Here is a 22,770-nt window from a genome sequence, read left to right as displayed (position 1 = left end):
GGTGACATACAGGATGAGGGCATAATGGTCATGACCATTCAGTCACACCAGGATCCAGGAGATTCCTTCACAATCCCTAGCTACTACAAAAGAAAACTCAGATTTTCTTAGGCCCACACCAGTCCTAAATTAATTTCCAAACATTATCAGACAAAATCTTGTCAGAATTGACACCGATGAAATTCATAATTAATAGAAGATCCGCAAATGATATACAATAACATACACTTAAATCAACAAAATAAATTGAGGTTTCATGTAAGTTGTTACTCACCTGGTATCATCAAGGATCCCAATAGTCATTCTCCTGAGTTGGAGGCTGGAAATTAGTTTGTTGTACTAATACTAATTCTTTTATTTTCCTCAGTTTTCTTATCTTATTTTCGAAGTTAGACAGACGATCCTTCAAAGACTAGTTTTCATTTTCAATTGAACGTAGCTTAGCCAATAATTCAGGTTTTGAGGTAGTTCCCCCTTTCAAATCTTTCACCTTTAATCCACCCCCAAAGCCAAATACATGACTACGACTTTGAGGTCTAAAACATTTTTCTACAATCTCTATGTTAGGAAGTGACAGTTCAGACTGCACCAATTTCTTGATTTGAGCCTACAAAGTATATAGAGAAATTTTTATCAGATCCCATAATAACTAAAAGTAAAGAATATGTTCAATTAACCAAACGCACATGTTTCTCGATTATTAACAAGTGTGTTATTCTTCTTGCGAGTCTCGAAGAAAATAGTTGTCAAATCTGGTGGTTTGCCATCTTTTCCGCCCTTTACATAAAAGTAAATATGTCAAATAACGTCTCGTCAATATTAAATAAAAATAGATTTGATGATAACACCTTTGATAAATAATCTCTCAATTGGCTTGCTACCAATATGAAGAAGCATCTTCAACTTAGTTTTATTTGCTGCATTCCTGTTACTTCTCGCCTATATTTGAGTGACAACATTAAATCAAATGCTATAAATAAGTTATCAATTAAAAAATCACTGTATAAAATAAAATTACATAATTAGGTGTTATGTCAAACCTGAAAACTTTCTGTAGAAAAATGTTCCTTTACCAACCACTCCCATTGTTTCTTGTCTACCCTCTTGGGCACATTCTTAAGAGCCTCTTGGATTGGCTTACCCTTCACATATTCTGCATGCAATTGTCCTCTCCATTTGTTCCATAACTCTTTCATTCATCCCAAAATATGATCACGATGGATATCCATGTCATCACTCTCAAATTTATCTTGCAATACATTAAACATAGATTGATATCCAATATCATCATAGAAACTCCATGTGATAGAAGAAAACATAATTCTACGATAAAGCTTGAATTAACAAATGCCTTAGCTTTATTTCAATTTTGTGAATTTAAAACATAGAACATGCACCAACAGTAACTGCATCATCCAGGTAGTCCCAATGGCACCAGTAATGATGTGCAAATGCACAAAAATGGTGAATATTTAAGTGTTTCTTCATACTGAAACTGTCCATTCCAATACAGTCATTGTAAACAACTAGGTTCTCTGTTTGGATACCTAACTAGGTACTTTGTTTCTTTCACTAACCTACTCCATAAATCGATTCATACGGGTAATGAACAAAACATGCCTGACCAGTGACGTTCCAAAAGCTTGCTACGGTAAACAATACAAGTTCCAGCAAATACAAAACCGTAAACTTACTGATTCTGCTGAGACATTCTACATCAAGGTTTCATGACAGATCAGCATATCACAATAGAAAACAAACTACATACAAATAAAAGATGCAAGTTGACATCTAGGCCCTAAACTACCACATATTGCTATTACAACAATTAAATTGAATCCAAAAGTCAGTAAATTGTCTGTTCCATTCTGTATCAGACAAGTGTTGAGTAGAATCCACATGAGTTCATGCAAACTTTTTAAAAATTTTAGTTGAACTACAGATATCATATATAAAGGATAAACAATCCTAAAGGAAACAACGAAAACAAAATACGATATGAAGGACATGATTTCATACTCTAGAAATGGTAAAACATCATCACAATTCTTCAGTATGTATATATATGTGCTTGCTCAAATTCATCCGCTTCAAGATCATGATGTTTTGGAGCTCCTAAAGTTTTTCCAGATTTACAAAATAGAGATAAACCTCCATCAGAATTTTTTAAACCACCATCGTAATTTCGTTCTGGCCGATTAAACTATGTCGATTCTATTTAGATACCTAGAACATAAGATCATACATTCATTTGCAAGGTACCCCTCTACAATTGAACCTTCTGGACAAGCCCTATTACCAATGAGAGATTTCAAAAAATATAACCATCGTTCTATAGGATACATCCACCGATACTGAACCGGTCCAGCAAGCTTAGCTTCATTAGCTAAGTGAGTAGGCAAGTACACCATGATATCAAAAAATGTGGGAGGGAATACCTTTTCTAACTTACAAAGTGTTATAGGAATTTGAGCTTCAATCTGATCCAAGTCACTAGTCCTTAATGCCTTTTATTCAAACACATTAAAAAATAAAGACAACTCGATAAGGGGTTCACACACTGTTTTGGATAGCATACCATGTAGAGCAAGAGGGAGTAAATGTTGTATAAGAACATGAAAATCATGACTCTTTAATCCAGAAATCTTGTGCTCTTTCAAGTTAACATTTTGAGAAATATTAGATGAAAATCCATCTGGTACCTTTAAATTCTTTAAGAAAAGGCATATGTTGTGCTTTTCTTGGGGAGATAATGTGTAACATGCAGCTGGAACTTCATATTTTTCTCCTTTTCTGATTGGGTGCAATTCCGGCCTAATGTTCATTTCTTGCAAATCGAGTCGAGTTTTAATGGTGTCCTTGGTCTTTCCTTTGGCATTCATGATCGTCCCCAAAATATTATCGCATATATTTTTTTCAATATGCATAGCATCCAAATTATGTCGCAACAAGAGTGATTTCCAATATAGAAGTTCAAAAAAGATACTCCTCCTATTCCAATTATCTTTTTGAACATCATGTGATATCTTGGTCCTTTTCTTTGGATCTTTTGTTAACTGTAACCCTTTAAGATCTTGCACTTGATTAAGTATTTCAATACCATAACACATTTTTGGCGGGAGCTTTTTCTCTTTTGTGCCATCAAATGACTCCTTATCATTCATCCATTTGTAATTAAGAGGAAAGTAACGCTGATGACCCATAAAACATTGTTTCTTACTATTCTTCAATCTGATTGAGGAAGTGTCTTTATTGCAACATGGGCATGCCAATTTACCTTTTGTACTACATCCAGATAAATTTGCATATGCTGGAAAGTCATTGATGGTCCATAACAAAGAAGCATGTAACTTAAAATTCTGTCAGCTTGATGCATCAAAGGTCTCAACACCAATTTCCCATAACTCATTCAACTCCTCTATCAAGAGTTGAAGATATATGTCAATTGTATCTCCTGGACTATCTGGACCAGGTATAAGCATGGACATAATGAAATTTTCCTGTTTCATACACAACCAAGGTAGTAAATTATAAGGAATAAGTACCACAGGCCAAATACTATATGAGGTTTTTGAATTCCGAAATGGCTGGAATCCATCACTAGCAAGTCCAAGTCGAATATTACGAGGCTCAGCCGCAAATGAGGGATGAAGTTCATCAAATGATTTTCATGCCATTGAATCAGCTGGATGCCTCATTGTTCCATCATCAACCCTTTTATCATGATGTCATGTCATTAGAGAAGATGTCTTTGCATACATATACAACCTTTGAAGCCTAGGCTTCAATGGAAAATAACGTAAAAAATTTGATGCTATTTTTTTACCATTCTTATTCTTTGCTTCCCCGCTATGTTTATCTATTTTCCATCTGGATGCACCACAGACTATACAGGAATCAAGTAAATTATCTTCCTTCCAATATAGCATGCAATCATTTATACAAGCATCAATTTTTTGGTAGGAAAGCCCAAGGTCCCGAATCACCTTCTTTGCCTCATAATATGAATTTGGCAAATTCGCTCCATCAAGCAACATCTCATCCTTCAACATTTTTAATAACATTGTAAATGACTCGTTGCTCCAATGACCCATACTTTTTATGTGAAGCAGTTTAATCAAAGTGAAAAGCTTTGAAATTTTCGAACTTTGGTATAGTGGCTTCTCGAAATCTTTCAATAGGCTGTAAAACTTTTTGGCTTCAACATTTGGTTCTTCTTCAAGTAAATCATTGTAACCAACATCAGCAGTGCCTCCATCATGATTAGGATACAAATCCCTCAGCATTTCATGTATTTCATCATTATCCTCATAATCATCTACTTCATTATTATCTTCAACTTCGCATTCCAACTGTGGCTCACCCAGAACTACTCCATGATGATACCAAAAAGTATAATTTTGAATTATTTCATATGCTTTCAAATGTATCTCGACTGTCTCACGTGTTCCTAATGTTGTGTTACAACATTTGACACACGGACATCGTATTTCATACAATTCTCCTGTTCTTCTAAAGGCAAAAAATTTGCACCCCAATTAAGTAGGATTCGTCAAGTCGGTTATCAACAAGTTGTATCGCTTACTTGGTGCCATAACCTTGGATAGTAAATAGAAATAATATTTAAAAAATTAAGATCACAAAAACATTAAGATGCACATTACTTATAAAAGAAAGTACTACGATGCACATTACTTGTTATTACACTTGTCAAACTCATCTTTATGACTAAACTTCTTACGATTTTACAAGAATGAAATAAATTACAAGTTGATATGCATAACATATAACTCACAATTGCTCAACAAAATGAAAAATTAAAACACAGAAGACACTCTAAAATTAAATCACTGATATTTTATCTTGTCTTCCTTAAATAAATAAAAAATGATACAATAACTATCATTCTACTATTAAAAAATTTGTAATGATTGTTATCTAATGAGACACTAGCTATATTTGTCATTTTTTTTAATCAAGAACTAGTTTTATATATATATATATATATATATATATACATATATATATTTGAAGTATGAAGTTCAACCATATCCTAAAGATAGCTAAAAAAACTACAGGTAAGCACAAGAACATGAAATGCTATTTATCTTTAACATAATCAAAATCCAACACCGAGATTCGTTAATTTAGTGAAGAACTATATTTTCCGCTCCATCAAATATATTCTTTTCCAATCAAAGTAAAACTTACATTATAACTAGAACCAAAATAGAGCCTATATTATAATAGTTGATATAGTTGATCATTAATATGTTAGTGTCATCTAGGTTCACTTGTGGGTGGCAAAATAAGGCAGAACTAGGAGAAGGATAGAAGGAAAAATGGTACTTGGATGTATTTCAAATTTTTTGTTGTTCAGGATAATGTGTTTGCTTTTTACTGCACAACATATGTTCTGGAAAGTGTAGGAAAATAGTTGACAACTGACAGTAGTGTCTTGTGAACATGATTAATTCGCTCAAAACATTGACCTTATCAGAACATTACGAAGCTCAGCCTATATTCTCTTGCAGTCCTAATACAAGCAACCAATACCCATTTTTGGTGAAATTTCAGTTCTGGGTTGCTTGACATTCTCCAATGTCCGATGATTTTACGAGCAACCAAACCGCCCCTCTTTTGTACAAATTTCTCCTCACACGATAAAGATCACCCAATTTTAAACCCAATAATCTCACTTTTATCACTCACACAAGAAAGATCACTATTCAAAACAACCAACAAGGTGCAAAATGGTACTAAAAGATTTCTCCACAACAGTGTTAGGTCAGAGTTTTACTAAACACCAAAAGTACAAAATGTAATCTTATCAAAAATCTCAACTTCAAGCTTTATAGAGTATCTTGCTGTTACAGGAACTATGTGACTTTGCAGACATGATTTTTTAATGAGAATTACACTTTTTGTGTTGTAAATATTTATTTTATAATCATTATAAAAGCAACTACTTTTAACTTATCTTCATTCTACATTTTCAATAAACAAAACTGTATGAACAGGAAAACCTAAAAGGTCAATTAGTAAGAGAGATTTCTACATATAGAAACAAAAAATAAAAGAGAAAGAAATTGAAGAACCCTTTTGCGATTTCTGATTCAAATTGAAGAAATTGAAGAACCCGGATTTTGACTCTCCATATATAGAGTTCTAAGTTGCAGAAAACAAATAAAGAAACAAAAAGTTATAGAACCCCTTTTGCGATTTCTGATTCAAAGGGAAAAAGGACACGAAGAAGAAGAAAAAAACAGAACATATCAAAGAGAGAAATTGAACTTACTCTTGTTTAGCGGATAATCCAATAGTATAATTGTGTAAAGTACTTTGGAGGATTAGCGGCCTCCAAAATTTAGCGGCCTCCAAAGAAGAAATTGTGTAAAGTACTTCCCCCTGAACAACACCCTTGTCCTCAAGGGTGAGGACTTCAATCCATCCAGGATCAAATGGAAAATGTGAAGCTACTTCAATTCTTAAGTTCTTGTCCTTGGATCGAGACATCTCTTCGGAACCATTCTATCGGCAAGCAAATTTTCAGCACCAATGATTATGACGCATTGAGGTATTTCTTCAATGCTTCTGACATCTTGAAGCATCTCTTCTGGAGCAACCCATAGCAATTCAGTCAACCGATGAGACATGGCTGGAAAGAGTAATTGCTGAATATTATTGAACAACTCCAACAAAAGATTTAGTCTGGTACCAGCAATGTTCTTTTGAATGTGCCTAAAGGTCCATGGAATAGAATCTATAACAAGCTTGAATGGTTTCTATTGTATCAAAGAAGAATAATGTGCAGTAGTTGCCTGAAAAGGGAACTTAAGCCAATGCTTAAGATAATCTTCAAAATCTGCCAAGGTTATTCTCCATAGTATACTGGAATGCAACTTTGAACCAGTGAGGCACACTCCCTATCATAGCACCCTTGTACTTGTTTATAATTGCAGCAAGAAGAGAAAAACTTTCAGATTCCCTCCGGTTACTAGGATCAATTTGCAAGACCATGAAAACTGTTTCATTTTTCAAACATCTAACAACTTCGTTCAACGCCTCATATACAGCAGTCTTACGCTGCGACTTACCCTCATCTTCCATGTGAGAAACATTAAGAACAGATTGCACAAACTTTTCCCCGAGTATCATGTTCATCTGGTCGACATCCCAAACATGAATCCAAAAGGGATCATGTACCCCTGCAAATCGTAGTCCAACGTCCCTGCAAGCAACAACAATCATCATCATATGTGAACCATCCAGTGAGTGACGGTTCTCTGTTTCCTATCCTCAACTGAATCACCCTTGTGCTGCAAAGCCAAAACTTGAAGAGAAGTTCTTATATCATGCCGCTGCGTTTTAAAGAAAAGTCTGACAAAAAGGAGATCCAGAGGTGTCGCCCATCGCGATGGCTGATTTCCTGAAGCAATCATTTAGCACAGTCGCCTAGCCAAGTCATTTCGCGACAAGCAACTTGAAGTAACTTCCCAAAAGCAGCTAATGTCACTTTAGCAGCATAGCAAAATGCACCAAATATAAGCCTTTCATCATTGATAAGCTTGACAACCTCTATGCCATCGCTTCCCAGAAAATAGATGGTGTGAGCGCATCTGAACTCACGACATGCCATTTCTGGATGCATGGTGAAGAGAACGTTTTCTCCTTTCTTAGCATTAATGCATTCTGCAACATGTAAACCAATAGCAATAAAGATATGCCCAAGGAGATTCCTTGCCTCTGAAATTCCAGCCGACGAGCACGCATAGGCTATGGAAACGAAAGTCTGCAAACCACTTCCCTATTAAACCAACCTTGTCCTCAAGAGTGATATGTGGAAATGAAGAAATAACCACACCTGGATCGAATGGGATCTCAGAGAAATTCCCCATTATAAGATTTCTTCCTAACAATGGAAGAAGAAATTCAGTGGCAATAGTCAGCAACTCTCCTCCAGTAAGGAAATGCTTCAAGTGTTGGTCAACAACACCATATTGGCTAAAACGCATGTTGCTACCATTCTCAAATGCAAATAATTCTGCATATGTTGTTTCTGGCACATCCCTTCCCTTCAAAAACATATCAGCAGGTACAAGTTTCACCCCATAAATTTCAAAGCCCTTCACCATTGGAATGGAACCTATGAGATCCTTTTTGGCATCATCTTTTAGAAGTTCCCATGTAATTGGTTTAGCAGACACCAACACCAAGCCTAAAACAAAATATCCACTCGCAACTTCAGGATGGAAAAAAGGAATTCCCAGTTGTCTTATGTGTATGTTAGGTTCAGTATCGATTCCAATTGTAAAATATTCTCTTCTTGCTTCAAGAATCCTCTCCACCTTAGTTTTCAAAACAGTTTTGTCGCACTCTTCAATGGGCACAGGAGTCTCTTGTGTTGAATAATTATTCTCTTCCAATTGTTTGGTTTTGTCTCGTGTGCTGCTATGATCTTCCTCAGCAAATTTGGCGCTTCCGTGTGCCCTCCAGATATTACCATTGACAGCACGAGAAATTTGACCATTCCTGTGATGCTTCAACAGATCATTAGTATAAGGCAAAGCTCCTTCTTCAATGATGAGTTGTTTGTGTATCACTGATGAAGGATCAGACTTGTTGGCATCAATACACAAACTGCAAGAACTATTGACACTCTCATTGTGCAAAAAAAAAAATCACCACTGTTAGATGGTTTCACTATGAGTTCTGGCTCGGAAATACAATTTGTTGAATTAGAAACACTAGAAGCCTTTCTAAGTACATTTGGTGTTTCAAGTACTCGTTCTAGCTCCCTGGTTTTGGCCCCTTTTAATTCCCCAATAGGCTCATATTGTCCAGTCCCTGTTTCAGTAGTTGTATTACCAGTCTTCACACCTTGTGCAACCTCTACAGCAGCTTCAACAGCTGAAGAAACTCCTTCTGGCACTGCTTCACTATTCGTCTCATTTCTGGTCACATCTATTGCATCAAGATTCTCATTGGTCAAGGTACAATTTATCTGTCCATTGCCCTTCTTGACCTTCTTTGTGATATAATAGGTGCCATCATCCAAGTTCTTCTTAGTTGCCCATGAATCTTTAATTTTCCCCATTTGAGAAGAAAATTGAAGTTTATGTCTATCCTGCCTCGAGCTTAGGCTATTCATTTGCAATGCAAGCTTCTGCACCATTTCTTTAACCTCGTTCATTTCTGAAGCCATTTCAGGAGAAAATGATCCGTCAAAAGGCTTCCCTATTTCATTAACTGGCATTTCATCAAACATATTGTGCGCATACACATCACGGGGCGAGGAGCACACAAACAACTTGTTCCCTTTCTTATCAGCTCCATGTTCTTCTAAGTCAACCTCCAAATGCAAATTCATACTGCTAGTATCCTTGCTGTTTGCAACTGTGACATCTAAGATAGAAGTTCTAGGGACACAAACCTCATGAGAAGAGATAGTATCAGCTCCAAAATTGCAGATAGGAGAACTGTTGGTGAGGTGGGGATGATGAACATTAACAATAGAGAAGGATAATATTATTGTTTCCCGCGAGACTTCTGAAATTGCATCATTACAACTTTCGACGACACAAGTTCTGCTTGGACTTTCTTCGTTGAAGCTGGTGTTACTGTGGATAACAGTGGGATTCACCTCATCAACTGAGGGGTCTTTTGGAAAGAAATCAGAAACAAAAGTGCTGACATGCAACTGTTCGTGAGCACGTGATTTTTGTTTTGCGCCACAATCACTCCGAAAGAAATCAAAAATAATAGCAAATGGTATTGTTGTACAATTTTTGGATTTTTACGTGGTATTTTTGTTAATTATTTGTGATCTTGTCCATTTTTATTTTTTTATCAAACACAAAAATGTGTGTCGTGTGTAGTTAAACCATAATCCGATTATTAAAAGAAAAATCACAAAATATGCATCTTTTGCCCTATTTGTTGCCTTGGTGTGATTTTACCTATTTTTAATATTTTAATATGTGTGTAATAATTGTTTTAAGTATTAATTAATGAGGTTTAATTTTGTTTAATTAGGTTTTGTGTTTTTAAAAAAATCAGAAATGAAAGAAAAGGGTGCAATTTGGTTTAAAATAGATTTGGGCTGGTTCCCTATTTTAAAATCTGAGGCCCAAAAAAGCAGCCCAAGCAACCGGTCCAGCAGACCCATCTCCAGGCTTCCAAACGACGTAGTTTGACACCAAAACTACGTCGTTTCAGGGGGCAACCCATCTCAGCCGTTCAAGCCACCCTGATCTAACGGCCCTCATCATATCCTCCGTACCCAGATACAAACCCGACCCGTTCTACCCGAACCAACCCTGACCCTAATACTAAGCCAAACGACACCGTTCGTTTAAACCTTCAGATCCAGGCCGTTGATCTCGATTGATCTAACGGTCGAGATCAAGCCATCCACCCCATATATAAGCTTTCCTCTCGTACCCCGCCCCCTATCCAAACACCCCTCCTTCGTCCTTATCCCCCTCACCTAACCCAAGCCACCACAGAACCCTAGAGCCGCCCCCCTTTCCCCTCACCAAAAACCCGGCGGCAAGGACGCCGGTGACCACTACCTTAACACCATAGGACCGCCTCATCACCCTGAACATAGATCTGTTGTCCTTTTGCCTCGAATCAAACCCTAGGTTCTCGAATCTTCATTTGAAGATTCGAGCAAAACTCGATCTACCCTAGATTCATACCAGACACTCCCTTGACCTCCCTCGTGACCAAACCAGGCTTGGTTTGGTCCAAATCTAACCAGGGAAACACAAATCCCAAATCTACCCCTTAGGAACCCTAGAAACCCTGAGCCCAATCTGTGTCCGTTTGAACTAAATGATTAGGGTCTAATGGACCTTAATCGAAGTGTTCTCAGTAGAGAACACTTCGATTAAAGTTCGTTCAACCCCAAGAAAGGTCGATTCAAATCCAAGCTAAGGCTTTCTGATTTTTCAAAGCTTTAAGGTAATTTTTGTTTTCTTTTTTTCTTTATCAGTTCATCTTGTTTGTTGCAATTGAATGTCTGTTCATATGTCCAAATGTTTTGTTTAATTTATCTTTTGAATTTTTGTCGACTGTATTGTCCACCTTGCCTGGACCTCTGTATTTAGTCAAGTTTCTCTTCATTTATTGATCGTGTGTATGTGTGTAAGCTGTACAATCAATTGAATTTAAATTTGGTTGATTAATTAGCCCCAGTACAACCTTGTTCAGTCAGTACAATTTGAATCACATGTTGATACTGTTATATTTTTGATCATTGGCTTCGATTGTATGTGTTACAACTAGTACAGTCGAGTCGATATACGTCGCCAATTAGTTTAGCTTTGAATGATAATAATCTGATTCATATTATGATTTTTGTGTGAGGTTCTGTGTGAATCCAACTGGGAACTAAGTATAGCTGTTTGTGGATTTGAATCAGAAACATTTATAGTTTAGTTTGTGGGTTTCAGTTCAGCTTGAGTTCTGAATTGATAGCATGTGCACTATAGTGCTTTAATAATTAGAGCAAATGGGACAGCATGGGCTGTCAGGCCACCTTCAGGCTGCCCATACCTTGGTTTTAATTTAAATAAGATGATAAAGGGCTGTCAGGGAATCTCATGGGAAGGGTTCTACTTTTAAAAGATGAGTGGAAAAATAGCAGAAAAGAGGGGGTTCTGATGTGTTTAACAGGCTGTAAATGGCCTAATGCTAGGCTATAAATAGAGAGACCACACGGACAAAGAGAGGACAGACACATAGACAGAGAGATACCACAAAAAACAGGCATATACAGATACACATTGAGGGGGAACATAGAGACTGATTTTGGAGAGACAAAGATAGGGAGGAGATATAGATAGAGAGATACACACATACACACACAGACACAGATACACACACACATACAAAAGAGAAGCTGAAACTAGAGAAACAGGCTTTGAATAAGAAAGAGAGGTTTCAGAAATCAGGGAGGGAGATTAGAAAAGAAATTCTTGTTTGTCTGGAACTGAAAACACTGCTCTTTTCCATTCTCTTTGTTTGAAATTCAGCATCAAGTTTGTTACTGGTTCTGTCAAGATTTAGGATTTTCCTTTGAGTATTTGAAAGAATCAACATTGAGTATTGTATCGTCGGGTTACTGTTTTGGTTTATTTTGCCTGGGTTTGCCATTGTTGCTGTGTTGCTTTGTCGTTACTGCTATCTGTTGCTGATGCTGCTGATTCTCCCTATCTTCTTTTTCTTCTGTTGATATTCAACATTCAGGTACACATTTAAACCTCACATTGATGTAGAAGTCGAAAGCATGAAATGAAGATACAAAGGAATTTAATCAGTCGTTGTTTTACTTACAGCTTTGTAAATATTGCCAAATTGTGTAATTCCTTAATTTGTAGCCTAATAGAGAACATCTTAGTAAGTTTGTACTTAATGGAAACTACTTGGGTCTAGAAATTGCAAAATGGTTCGCTTAGTAGTATACATGACATAGTTATATAATTTATGGAATGTGTAATCGCTTAGTATAATTGTTAATTCAAACTCTTTCTCCAGTCATGCTTTGAATATGTAGGGTGGATGGCTTTTAAATTTTGCCAAATACGATACAATTTTAAATTCTTGAATTTCAGCTTCATTAGGCAGTTTATAGGACGAGTTTCCGAATACCATTGGTAGCATCCTCTAATAAGTAATTCTATTAATCTTGTTAAAAGGGGCTAATCTAAATTTAACTTAAGGTTGTCTGGAGTAAGTATGGCATTCCATCAATCTTGTATGTTAATTTTATTTTTTTATCAAATTAAGAACATGTTCTATGAAGTATAGCATTCTTCATTCTTTGGTAAACAATTGATCATATGATTAACAAGAATCCGAATTTGGCCAAAGCATACAATTGAATTAGCATGTATCTTTTTCTTCTATTTTTTTTAGAAACAAACACATTAGAAATGTAGTCGCTTTAGGATATCCCTTCTAAAATAATGAGATGAGCCTCGCCGAACAAAAAATGCAAATTGCGGGACCCTCAATGATTGATCATAATAAATACTTAGAATTCGGGAGGGACCGTCTTAGTGAATTTCATTGTCTTCCCCAAAGATAATAACGCGTTAGACTCTTTAGGCGCGAATTAATTAAATTACATTCTTAAATTCGGGTGCGCATTGATGTGACCCAAATTCAAATCTTAACGAAGTCGAAATGTATTAACAACTACGGGTGTATTGATTGTGACGTGGTTCGAGACGCATTTTCACGACGTTGCAATTCTATAAAAACAAATGATAATAATAAAAGCGGTTTAAACTTAACAAAAGCACATAAGTCAGAACATGTATTTAAATCAGATATTTAGCCGTTATAACAATTTAAGCGACCGTGCTAGAACCACGGGATTCGAGGGTGCCTAACACCTTCCCTCGGGTCAACAGAATTCCTTACTTAGAATTTCTGGTGCGCAGACTTCATTTGGAAAAGTCGAAAATTTCCTCGATTTGGGATTCAAGATAAACCGGTGACTTGGGACACCAAAAACCAAACCTTTCCCAAGTGGCGACTCTGAATTAAATAAATAATCCCATTTCGAATATTGTCACTTAAATTGGAAAAGCTCCCCTCGCGCATTTACCCTTCGGGGCGGGCGCGCAAAAAGGAGGTGTGACAGCTCTGGCGACTCCGCTGGGGAATTTGTAACCCAGAACCACTGGTTCAGGGTTCAAGAATTCGAGCTTAGAATAATTGTTATATTTGGCTTTATTATCTGATCTTTATTACATGTTTTGGCATAACATGCTAAATGTTGTCTTTTACCACTTTGATATTATCTGAATTGTATATAAACTGTCCCGAAACCCTTCTCTTCTTACCTCCGGGGAGAAGCTCGCTGGTCGAGGCTCCCTATTCTGTTAGTGTCAATACCTGAAATAAGAAAGAGGACGGATAAGTTATGAAGCCGAATGGCCTTTTGGTTCCCGGTAAGTTGCCCCCTCCTCGACTCGAGTCGTCCGCTCGGGTACACAGTCTAGAACATATACCCAGGTTATAAACCTAGTATAACGAAACCTCATGCCGGATCCCTAGTAGGAACGCTTATCTGCATCATGTTGCATTTGACATAGGGGACTCAACACAGGGGTTGGGTCCGTCTAGGACAGGCAACCTAAAATGAAAAGACCGTCCTGTTGCATCCCCTTTTTTTTGGCGCATCTATTTGCTTCGGATCTGCATGCTGACCGGTTTCCAAAAAAATTTCAAAAAAAGAAAAAAGAATAACAGGGTAGGGAGATAATTAGTTATTTTTTTGGAAAAATAAAACCAATGTCCAAGTAATGTCAAAACCTCGCCGGAATTTTCTTTAAAAAAAAAAGAGAAAAAAAGAAAAATGAAAACAAAGTTTGTCTTTTAGTTTGATTTATTCCTTTTAATCACTTTCAAAATCCAAAATATATATAAATAAATAAAAAAGGGAAAAATTCAAAAAAATTTATTGTTTCATTTGTAGTATCTCTTTAAAAGATTTTCGAAATTTCAAAAAAAAAATCAAAAAAGAAGAAGTTTAAAATGTATAGATATTTCTTTAGTCTCTTTTCAAAAAAAAATATAAAATAAAATAAAAATATATATAAAATTCCAGAAAAATAGTTATTCCTCTTTTCTTTAAAAGATTTTATTTGTTTCCCCTATTTCTGATCCGACCGAACTACGCCGGTTTGATTCTCACCGGATGTGAGATACGTAGGCAACCCCCATCGGGTTCAACCCCACCTTTTGCTAAGATAGCCGAAACCAATAAAAAAATGACAAAATGTCGCCACTTTTATAAAGAGTCGGGTGAGGCCATTTTTTTTTTTGTAAAAACAGCCGAATGTTCCCAAGCGGGACGCCGGAAGGCTGACATTGCATAAACGGCCATCTTCGGTCATCATTTTTGATCGGTTGGTCCTCGCAGCCTTAAAGTCTTTATTCTCGAAGTGCTAAAAGGCCGCATTTGGAAATCGAGTTCGTCGTTTTGAAAAAAAAAATAATAACAAAAAAATAAAAATAAAAATAAAAAAAAAAATCTTGAAAAAATCTAGATAGTTTTATTTTAAGTCTAATAAAAGTCTTTTCATTAGCATAATCACCCTAATAAATGTGCAGGATGAGCACGATACAAAATGAACCCTTTTCAATAATGACCAAGATCTCTTTTGAGTTGCGATTATGGTGGAACGACTTAGGCAAGGAGGGGCAAGACAAAGTAAGGAAATATCTGAAAGATCTCCCGGATTTACTAGACATTCAGCCTCGGGGTGATATTATTAAATCATTGGTCACTTACTGGGATTCAGCGCACAATGTATTTCATTTCTCAGACTTTGAGCTCACCCCGACGTTGGAAGAAATAGCGGGATACATTGGAGGTTGAAGCTCCGTTAATGTTCAAATACTTGATTGCACCATGGGCCGTCACGGTACACTAGTTTCTGGATTTCCTAAAAATACCCCGAACATTTCACCATCCAGATCTTGCCAAAGGTTTCTGCAGTCTCCACCTCCTGTATGCTAGATACGGCCACGAGAGCGGGTTCAATAAGCCGGATTTCAAACTATGTAGTAGAGGCAACCGACAAAAGTGGGACGAACACAGGCTGTTAGCTTTTATGACAGCCTTTTTGGGTCTTATAGTGTTCCCAAGGAAAGACGGAAACATCGATCTAAAAGTAACTGGGGTCGTCAGTACTTTGCTCACCCAAGATAAAAGTACTCTGGCGCCTATGATTATGGCTGCCATTTTCCGGGCTCTCACTGCTTGCCGAGCCAGGGCCGACTTTTTCGAAGGATGTAACCTACTGTTGCAAATGTGGATGACCGATCATTTATGCCACCGCTCCCCGCTTTTGGGTTACGGTTCGCCCGAAAAAACTTGTATTGGAGAATTCCACACAAGAATCAAAGGGTTCAGTCTACCCGAGGGAGTCACAGCATGAACCTCATTTCTCTGAACCCTCACTGCCAACCAAATCCAGTGGACGCTCGGATGGTTGCCCGTTGAGGAAATCTTATACATGCCGGCAACCAGGCCCCACTTTCTGTTAATGGGACTTAAAAGCATCCAACCCTATGCACCATATCGGGTTTTGAGGCAACTTGGGAGGTATCAAGTAGTACCAAAAGATGAAGATCTGAGTACTCAAGTGATTGAAATCAGCCCGGACGGTCATTTCCCCGAAGAGGAAGTTCGCCAAATCTGGAGTGAGTGCCAACATCTGACAGCAAACACTTGTGTGATGGATACAACAAAAGGGGAAGTTGCCCTAGGGTATCACGCATGGTTCAGAGGTGATCTGTCCTGCGAGAGACCAGCTAAGAGACCTCATCTCAAAGATTTCGTTGAGTCGTCCCAAGGGCAATGGAACTGGTTAGCAAAAGAAAAGGGGTATCGGGCAGAGATCGGTGATTTGAAGCTACAAATTGACAGTCTGAAATTCAATAACAACATACAAATCGCTGCGGATTGAAGCAAAAAGAATAGATTGATCCAAGAGAATGAAGAACTTAAGGCCCAAATCCAGGAATTGAGATTGGCTCTTGTGAACAGCCCAGAAGTCGATCAGACAAGCAGTTGATAAAAGATTTGAAAAGAGAAGTCAGGAAATGGCGAGATGGTTTAGAAGAGTCTGAAAATGTCATGGCAGAGCTCAAAGCACAGTAGGGTACAAGAACAGATAAGCATCGTCGATACTTGAACCAACTGAAACGTTACCACGAGAAAACTGTTGCTAAAATGAAGAGAGAGATGGCTACACTTGAGGTTAAAGCAGCTAAACGGGCCGAGGATTTCCAATTTGAGAGCAGATACTGTTACGACTTGTTGGCCCAAATAAAGACAGAAGTGCGGCAACTAAAGAATAAGCATATACAAGATTCTCACGTTTTAGAAACGTGCAGTAATCAGATAAAACGTCTGCTCATAGAGAAGAAACAAACCAGAGATAGGATTAGGACCATTGCCCATGCCATCATCAGACGATGTCTACGGTGTGAGAACATGACTAGCGTTACCGTCCTCTCGGCAGTGATGGGTTACGTTAAGCAGACCATGCATGAGTTGGAACAACTCGAAAGGGATCTCACACCCAAGACCGCGGCGAGGCCGAACGATGCCCCGCGGGCACCAATTTTCGAAACCATAATGTATTCATAGGTCGAGTTTGTATCTTAACATCTTCTGTCTGCCTTTTTCACATCAGGGTGCATTAGTCTGTTTGAGTCTATGTTTATTTTCAAGTTTTGTTTTTCCGTTTTCGAAATATTGCTTGTAATAGATCATTTCAGTAATAAAATATGTGTTTCTTTTACATTCATCTGTTTTTGAACTACGTAATGATCTGATTCGCGTGGCATTGTGATACATAGGCAATACTCATCGGATCCGGTCACATTTTAACCACAAAAATTGAAAACAGTAACAAAAGGAGAAAGAAAAACATAATAAAAATAATAAAAAGAAAAAAAGAAAAAGAGGAATCCTAAAAGGAAGCTGGAATGACGCATGCTTTCGTCGCAAACATGTAGGAATCCACTTAACTGTATAGGTGCATCATGCCCCAACGTGAGATTACCTATCTGTTATTTGTTTCAAATTACCCGTTCGTTTGTCGTTGAGTTCTTCCAGGTTTTTGGAAAAGGCGGTTGGTTTGGTGAAAGTCTGGCCTCGCACTCATACTTCACGAGGTCGAAAGGGAGTGTTCAATTACCTGTTATTAAGTCAGAAGGCGGTGCTCACACTTATTTCACAAGGTCAAAAGGAAGCATAGAAATGTCTGCAGAAATTCCTTTACCAACAGTTCCTGTTTCCGAGGAGAGTTCGATCTCGGCCTTCCTCACGCCCGAGTCCGCAACTGCGGAGGAAAATAGAATCCTGTGGATCCGCATGTTGGAAATGCTGGATGAATGGAATAATGGAAAAGAGCCGCCAAGTGTCGTCCCTGGATTCCCTGAGTTATTCTCCAGAACAAGCGGGACTTCTAATATCCCCATAAGCTATCCCGCTACCCCATTCGGATACCCAGCCATTTCGGCCTTCTCTGCTGGATCGCCCTCTGATTCTCATCCCCGGATATCAACAACAGATGCAAACACAAACATCTTTACTGCACCACCCTGCCCGATCGCGGCACAACCTGCTACGTACAAGCCAAATTTTGACTCATCCTCGTTTACATTCCAAGCACCGTCTTTCTCAATGGAACCAACTCGGTTCGTCACTAGCACTCATCCTCCACAGCCTCAGTGTGAGTTTGCACCTATGCAGGATCAGAACCCCAAAATGGCTGAACAAGAAGAGATGGCCAAAAGAATGAGAAGCCTTGAGCAGAGTTTGAAGAACATGCAAGGTTTGAGCGGACAGAAGAGCGTCTCCTACACCGATCTATGCATGTTCCCTCACGTGCACTTACCAGTGGGTTTCAAGACCCCAAAGTTTGAGAAGTACGACGGGCACGGTGACCCCATTGCTCATCTCAAGAAATATTGCAACCAATTGCGGGGAGCCGGCGGAAAAGGGGAGTTGCTAATGGCATATTTCGGGGAAAGTCTGGTGGGAATAGCCTCAGAATGGTACATGGACCAGGACATAACCCGATGGCATATATGGGATGATCTCGCCAGAGATTTTGTGAGACAATTCCAGTATAACATCGACATTGCACCAGACCGAAATTCTCTGTCAAACTTGAAGAAGAAACCTTCAGAAAGCTTCAGAGAATATGCTATTAAGTGGCGCAAGCAGGCATCGAGGGTGAAGCCTCCCATGGACGAAATAGAAATGGTCACTACTTTTCTCCAGGCTCAAGAGTCCGACTATTTCCAAAACATGATGTCAGCCATGGGAAAGCCTTTCGCAGAAGCGATTAAGATTGGAGAGATGGTGGAGAACTGTTTGAAAACGGGTAGAATTTTGAGTCAGGCAGCCATAAGGGCAACTTCCCAAGCCGTCCAAAGCGAGTCCGGAGGAATGGCAAGAGGAAAGAAAAAGGAGGAAACGGCCATGGCAGCATCAGAAGCAAGGGAATATCGTAATCCCAGGCCCCGTTTTCCAGAAAGGACCCCACAACACTACTACCCCCACCAAAATGTGGCATATGCTCCTCAACCTTACATGGTCATGAACACCCAGCCTTATGTCCACCCTCCACAGCAAGCCAATCGAGGCCAAGCTCCACCTCCCAGAAATCAGCCTCCATACCGCAACCACTATAACCCACAGCCTCCTCAAAATAATTTCCTCCCTCAGGAACCACCTAGAAGGTGGACTTTCACGCCCATCGGTGAGCCATACTCTACTTTGTTCCCGAAGCTAGTCTAGTTGGGTTTCCTGCAGCCGGTCCATCAGACAAGGCACAATCTGACATCACCTTCTTACAAAGCCGGTGTTAGATGCACCTATCATTCAGGAGCGGAAGGGCACGATACAAATGACTGCTGGGCTTTGAGAAGGGTAGTCGAGAATTTAATAGAGCAAGGGAAAATAGTGCTAAGGGACGAGGAGGTCCCAAATGTGACTAACAATCCATTACCTGCTCACAACAACGGGCCGTTGATCGGAATGATTTGCGAAGACAAAGAATTTGATCCTGCTTTGAAAGCTATAATCGCCATCGTCGACGCAGGGAAAAAGCCTGAAACAACCCAGAAACCAGAAAAGGGGGAAAAGGCCAGTACTATAAAGTGCAAGCCTGAAAAGAAGTTGGAGAAGAAGACGGTGCCTGTGAAGAATGGAGTTCTTTACATCCCACGAGGTCGAGCAGAGAAGCCGCAGAGCTTCGAGGTCAAAAGGGCAAAACCTATGTACGTACCAAAAGGGGCCTATGTGGTCCGGGGGACGATTCAACCACCTCGGCTGAATGAGCCAGTAGTTATCGGACGCATGCCACAAAAGCCGATGACAAACCCGTCCACAGTACCGTGGAACTATCAGAGGACGTTGGTAACGTACAAAGGTAAAGAAGTCACGGGAGAACTTCCGGAAAATACTTTCATTGGAAGGTATTTGAAACCCAAGAGCTAAACAACGCCACATGGAGACGCTTCCCACCAAAGAAGCCTGTAAGCGTTGAAGAAGCGGAAGTTTTCTTCCAACAAATGAAAATGCCGGACTACGAAGTGGTAGACCAACTACGCAAATGCCCCGAGCAAGTGTCCATGCTATCGCTGCTGATGAGGTCGGCCGAGCACCAAAAGATCTTGCTCAAGACCCTGAACGAAGCATACGTACCAGTTGAAACCTCAGTTGAACAACTGGAACGGATGACGGAGAGGTTCTTCGCCGTTAACCAGGTCTCTTTCAGCAAGAACGATTTACCCCCAGAGGGAGCAGCACACAACAAAGCCTTGCATCTAACGGTTAAATGCGAAGACTACTACGTCAAGCGGGTAATGTTGGATGGGGGTTCAGGTGTTGACATTTGTCCGCTCTCCACGCTACAAAGAATGGAAATTGGGACCGGAAGAATCCGCCCCAATAATGTCTGCGTAAGGGCTTTTGACGGCATCAAGAGAGACACCCTTGGGGAAATAGATTTGGTGTTGACCATAGGGCCAGTGGAGTTTGAAGTAACTTTCCAAGTGCTTGACATGGATACGTCCTACAATTTTCTCCTCGGCAGACCTTGGATTCATGCGGCAGGAGTTGTGCCTTCCACTCTTCATCAGATGGTGAAGTTTGAGTACGAAGACCGAGAGATTGTGGTCCATGGAGAAGACGATCAGGCTATTTATCGGGACCCATCCATCCCATATCTTGAACCAAGGGAAGGGAGCGAACACACGGTCTATCAGGCTTTCGAAATTGTGTTAGCAGAGCAGTACAAAGAGGGAAGACCTTGCCCCCAACCTTTCTTGTCTAACGCCTCGATCATGGTGGCTAAAGAGATGATCCGGCATGGATTCAGGCCAGGGAAAGGACTCGGACGAACATTGCAAGGAATAACGGAACCCATCACTTTGCCTTCCAACAAGAAACTTTTCGGGATTGGTTTTCAACCCACTCCAGAAGATGAAGAATGGGCAAAGAAGAGGAAGAATGGGGGGTGACAACTGCCTCGGCCACTGCTGAATTTATATGAAACTTTTGTCAAACCAAGATACACTGAAGAAGAAGAAGACGATGAGGTTTTCACGGCTGAGGAAATAGAGGAGATATGTGGGGCAATGAGAGAAATGCTCTACGAAGCTCACATGGTTCAACCAGGAGAAGGCACCAGCACCGCCGAAATGCTATATATGGGGCCAAACGCCAAACTTCGAAACTGGGAGGCCACGTCATTCCCGACTAGGCAGAAGTCCGGGTAGACCTGTCCTGCCACCTTTCCTGCATCATGAGTTATCTCCAGGATATAACTTGGATGTTTTCTTCCCTTCAATTGTTGTTTTGAATTCCTGAGTTGTAAACATTGTTGTCTTCCAAAATTCTAAGAAAAATAAAAAAATCGTCATTGTGAAATAATGAACCCATCTTTTCCCTTTTGTTCTGATTTTGTTATTTTTTTTTCCTTTATCTTTTCTTTCAGTTATAATAATGCGGCTTTAAATATGGCATGCTTGCGGACTTCACGCCCAGATCACAACGAGCTATTTAATTGTGAAATAATGAACTCAGAACCAGAATATGATGAAGAAGAGGCTTTTAGGGAAATAAACCGAGAGTTGGAACATTTTGAGAATAAACCTAAGCCAAATCTGAATGACACCGAACCGGTTAATTTAGGAACTCCTGAAGAAATCTGGGAGACAAAAATAAGCATTCACACGGACAAGAAAACGCGAGACGCGATAATTCAACTTCTTTTTGAATTTAAAGATGTGTTTGCTTGGTCATACGATGACATGCCGGGACTAGGTGTTGATCTAGTGGTTCATAAATTACCAATTCACCCTGATTATCCTCCAGTTCAACAAAAGCAATGAAAGTTCAAAACTGAGGTCAGTGATAAGATTAAAGAGGAGATCACCAAGCAGCTGAAAATGGGAGTGATTCGGGTAGTCCAGTATACAACATGGTTGGCAAATGTGGTTCCAGTGCCCAGGTATGTGTGGACTATCGAGACCTGAATAGAGCGAGTCCCAAAGATAATTTCCCATTGCCCAACATCCACATCCTTGTTGATAATTGCGCCAAACATGAGATCCAGTCTTTCGTAGATTGTTACGCTGGGTATCATCAGGTATTGATGGATGAAGGAGACGCCGAGAAGACTGCCTTCACCACGCCTTGGGGCACTTACTATTATCGGGTAATGCCATTTGGTCTGAAGAATGCTGGGGCTACCTACATGAGGGTCATGACTGCCATTTTTCATGACATGATGCATCAAGAAATAGAGGTGTACGTGGACGACGTGATAGTCAAGTCCAGAACGCAGGATAATCACATCCAAGACTTGAGGAAGTTCTTCGAGAGACTAAGGAAGTACGATTTGAAGCTGAACCCAGCCAAATGTGCTTTCAGAGTCCCATCGGGCAAGCTTTTGGGCTTCATAGTAAGCAGGAGAGGTATCGAATTAGATCCAACAAAGATAAAATCTATCAGAGATCTACCTCCCCCAAGAACAAAGAAAGACGTGATGAGTTTTTTGGGCAGGTTAAACTACATCAGTCGATTCATTGCCCAGCTGACGAGCACGTGTGAGCCCATATTCAAGCTATTGAGGAAAGACGCGGCGATCAAATGGACGGCTGAATGTCAAGAAGCTTTTGACAAAATTAAAGAATATCTTTCAAATCCCCCAGTTTTGT

The 22,770-nt window shown here is 39.4% G+C and overlaps 1 protein-coding gene across 1 annotated transcript; it reads right to left on the bottom strand.

The window, feature by feature from the left end:
* Positions 1 to 233: 233 nt before the first annotated feature.
* On the bottom strand, positions 234 to 9,744 carry LOC107799787 (uncharacterized). Its single transcript, XM_075255116.1, has 5 exons — positions 6,299 to 9,744; positions 1,041 to 1,249; positions 849 to 939; positions 687 to 777; positions 234 to 607 (listed from the first exon to the last, which is right to left on the bottom strand). Exon 1 carries the CDS (start codon positions 9,368 to 9,370, stop codon positions 8,600 to 8,602), a length of 771 nt encoding a protein of 256 aa, XP_075111217.1. The 5' UTR covers positions 9,371 to 9,744; the 3' UTR covers positions 234 to 607; positions 687 to 777; positions 849 to 939; positions 1,041 to 1,249; positions 6,299 to 8,599.
* Positions 9,745 to 22,770: the final 13,026 nt, after the last annotated feature.

This window comes from Nicotiana tabacum, chromosome 6 (assembly GCF_000715075.1).
Source record: "Nicotiana tabacum cultivar K326 chromosome 6, ASM71507v2, whole genome shotgun sequence".
In the NCBI taxonomy this organism is placed as follows: Eukaryota; Viridiplantae; Streptophyta; class Magnoliopsida; order Solanales; family Solanaceae; genus Nicotiana; species Nicotiana tabacum.
Note: the sequence above shows the minus strand (reverse complement) of the source record. Positions and strands in the feature narration are given on the sequence as shown.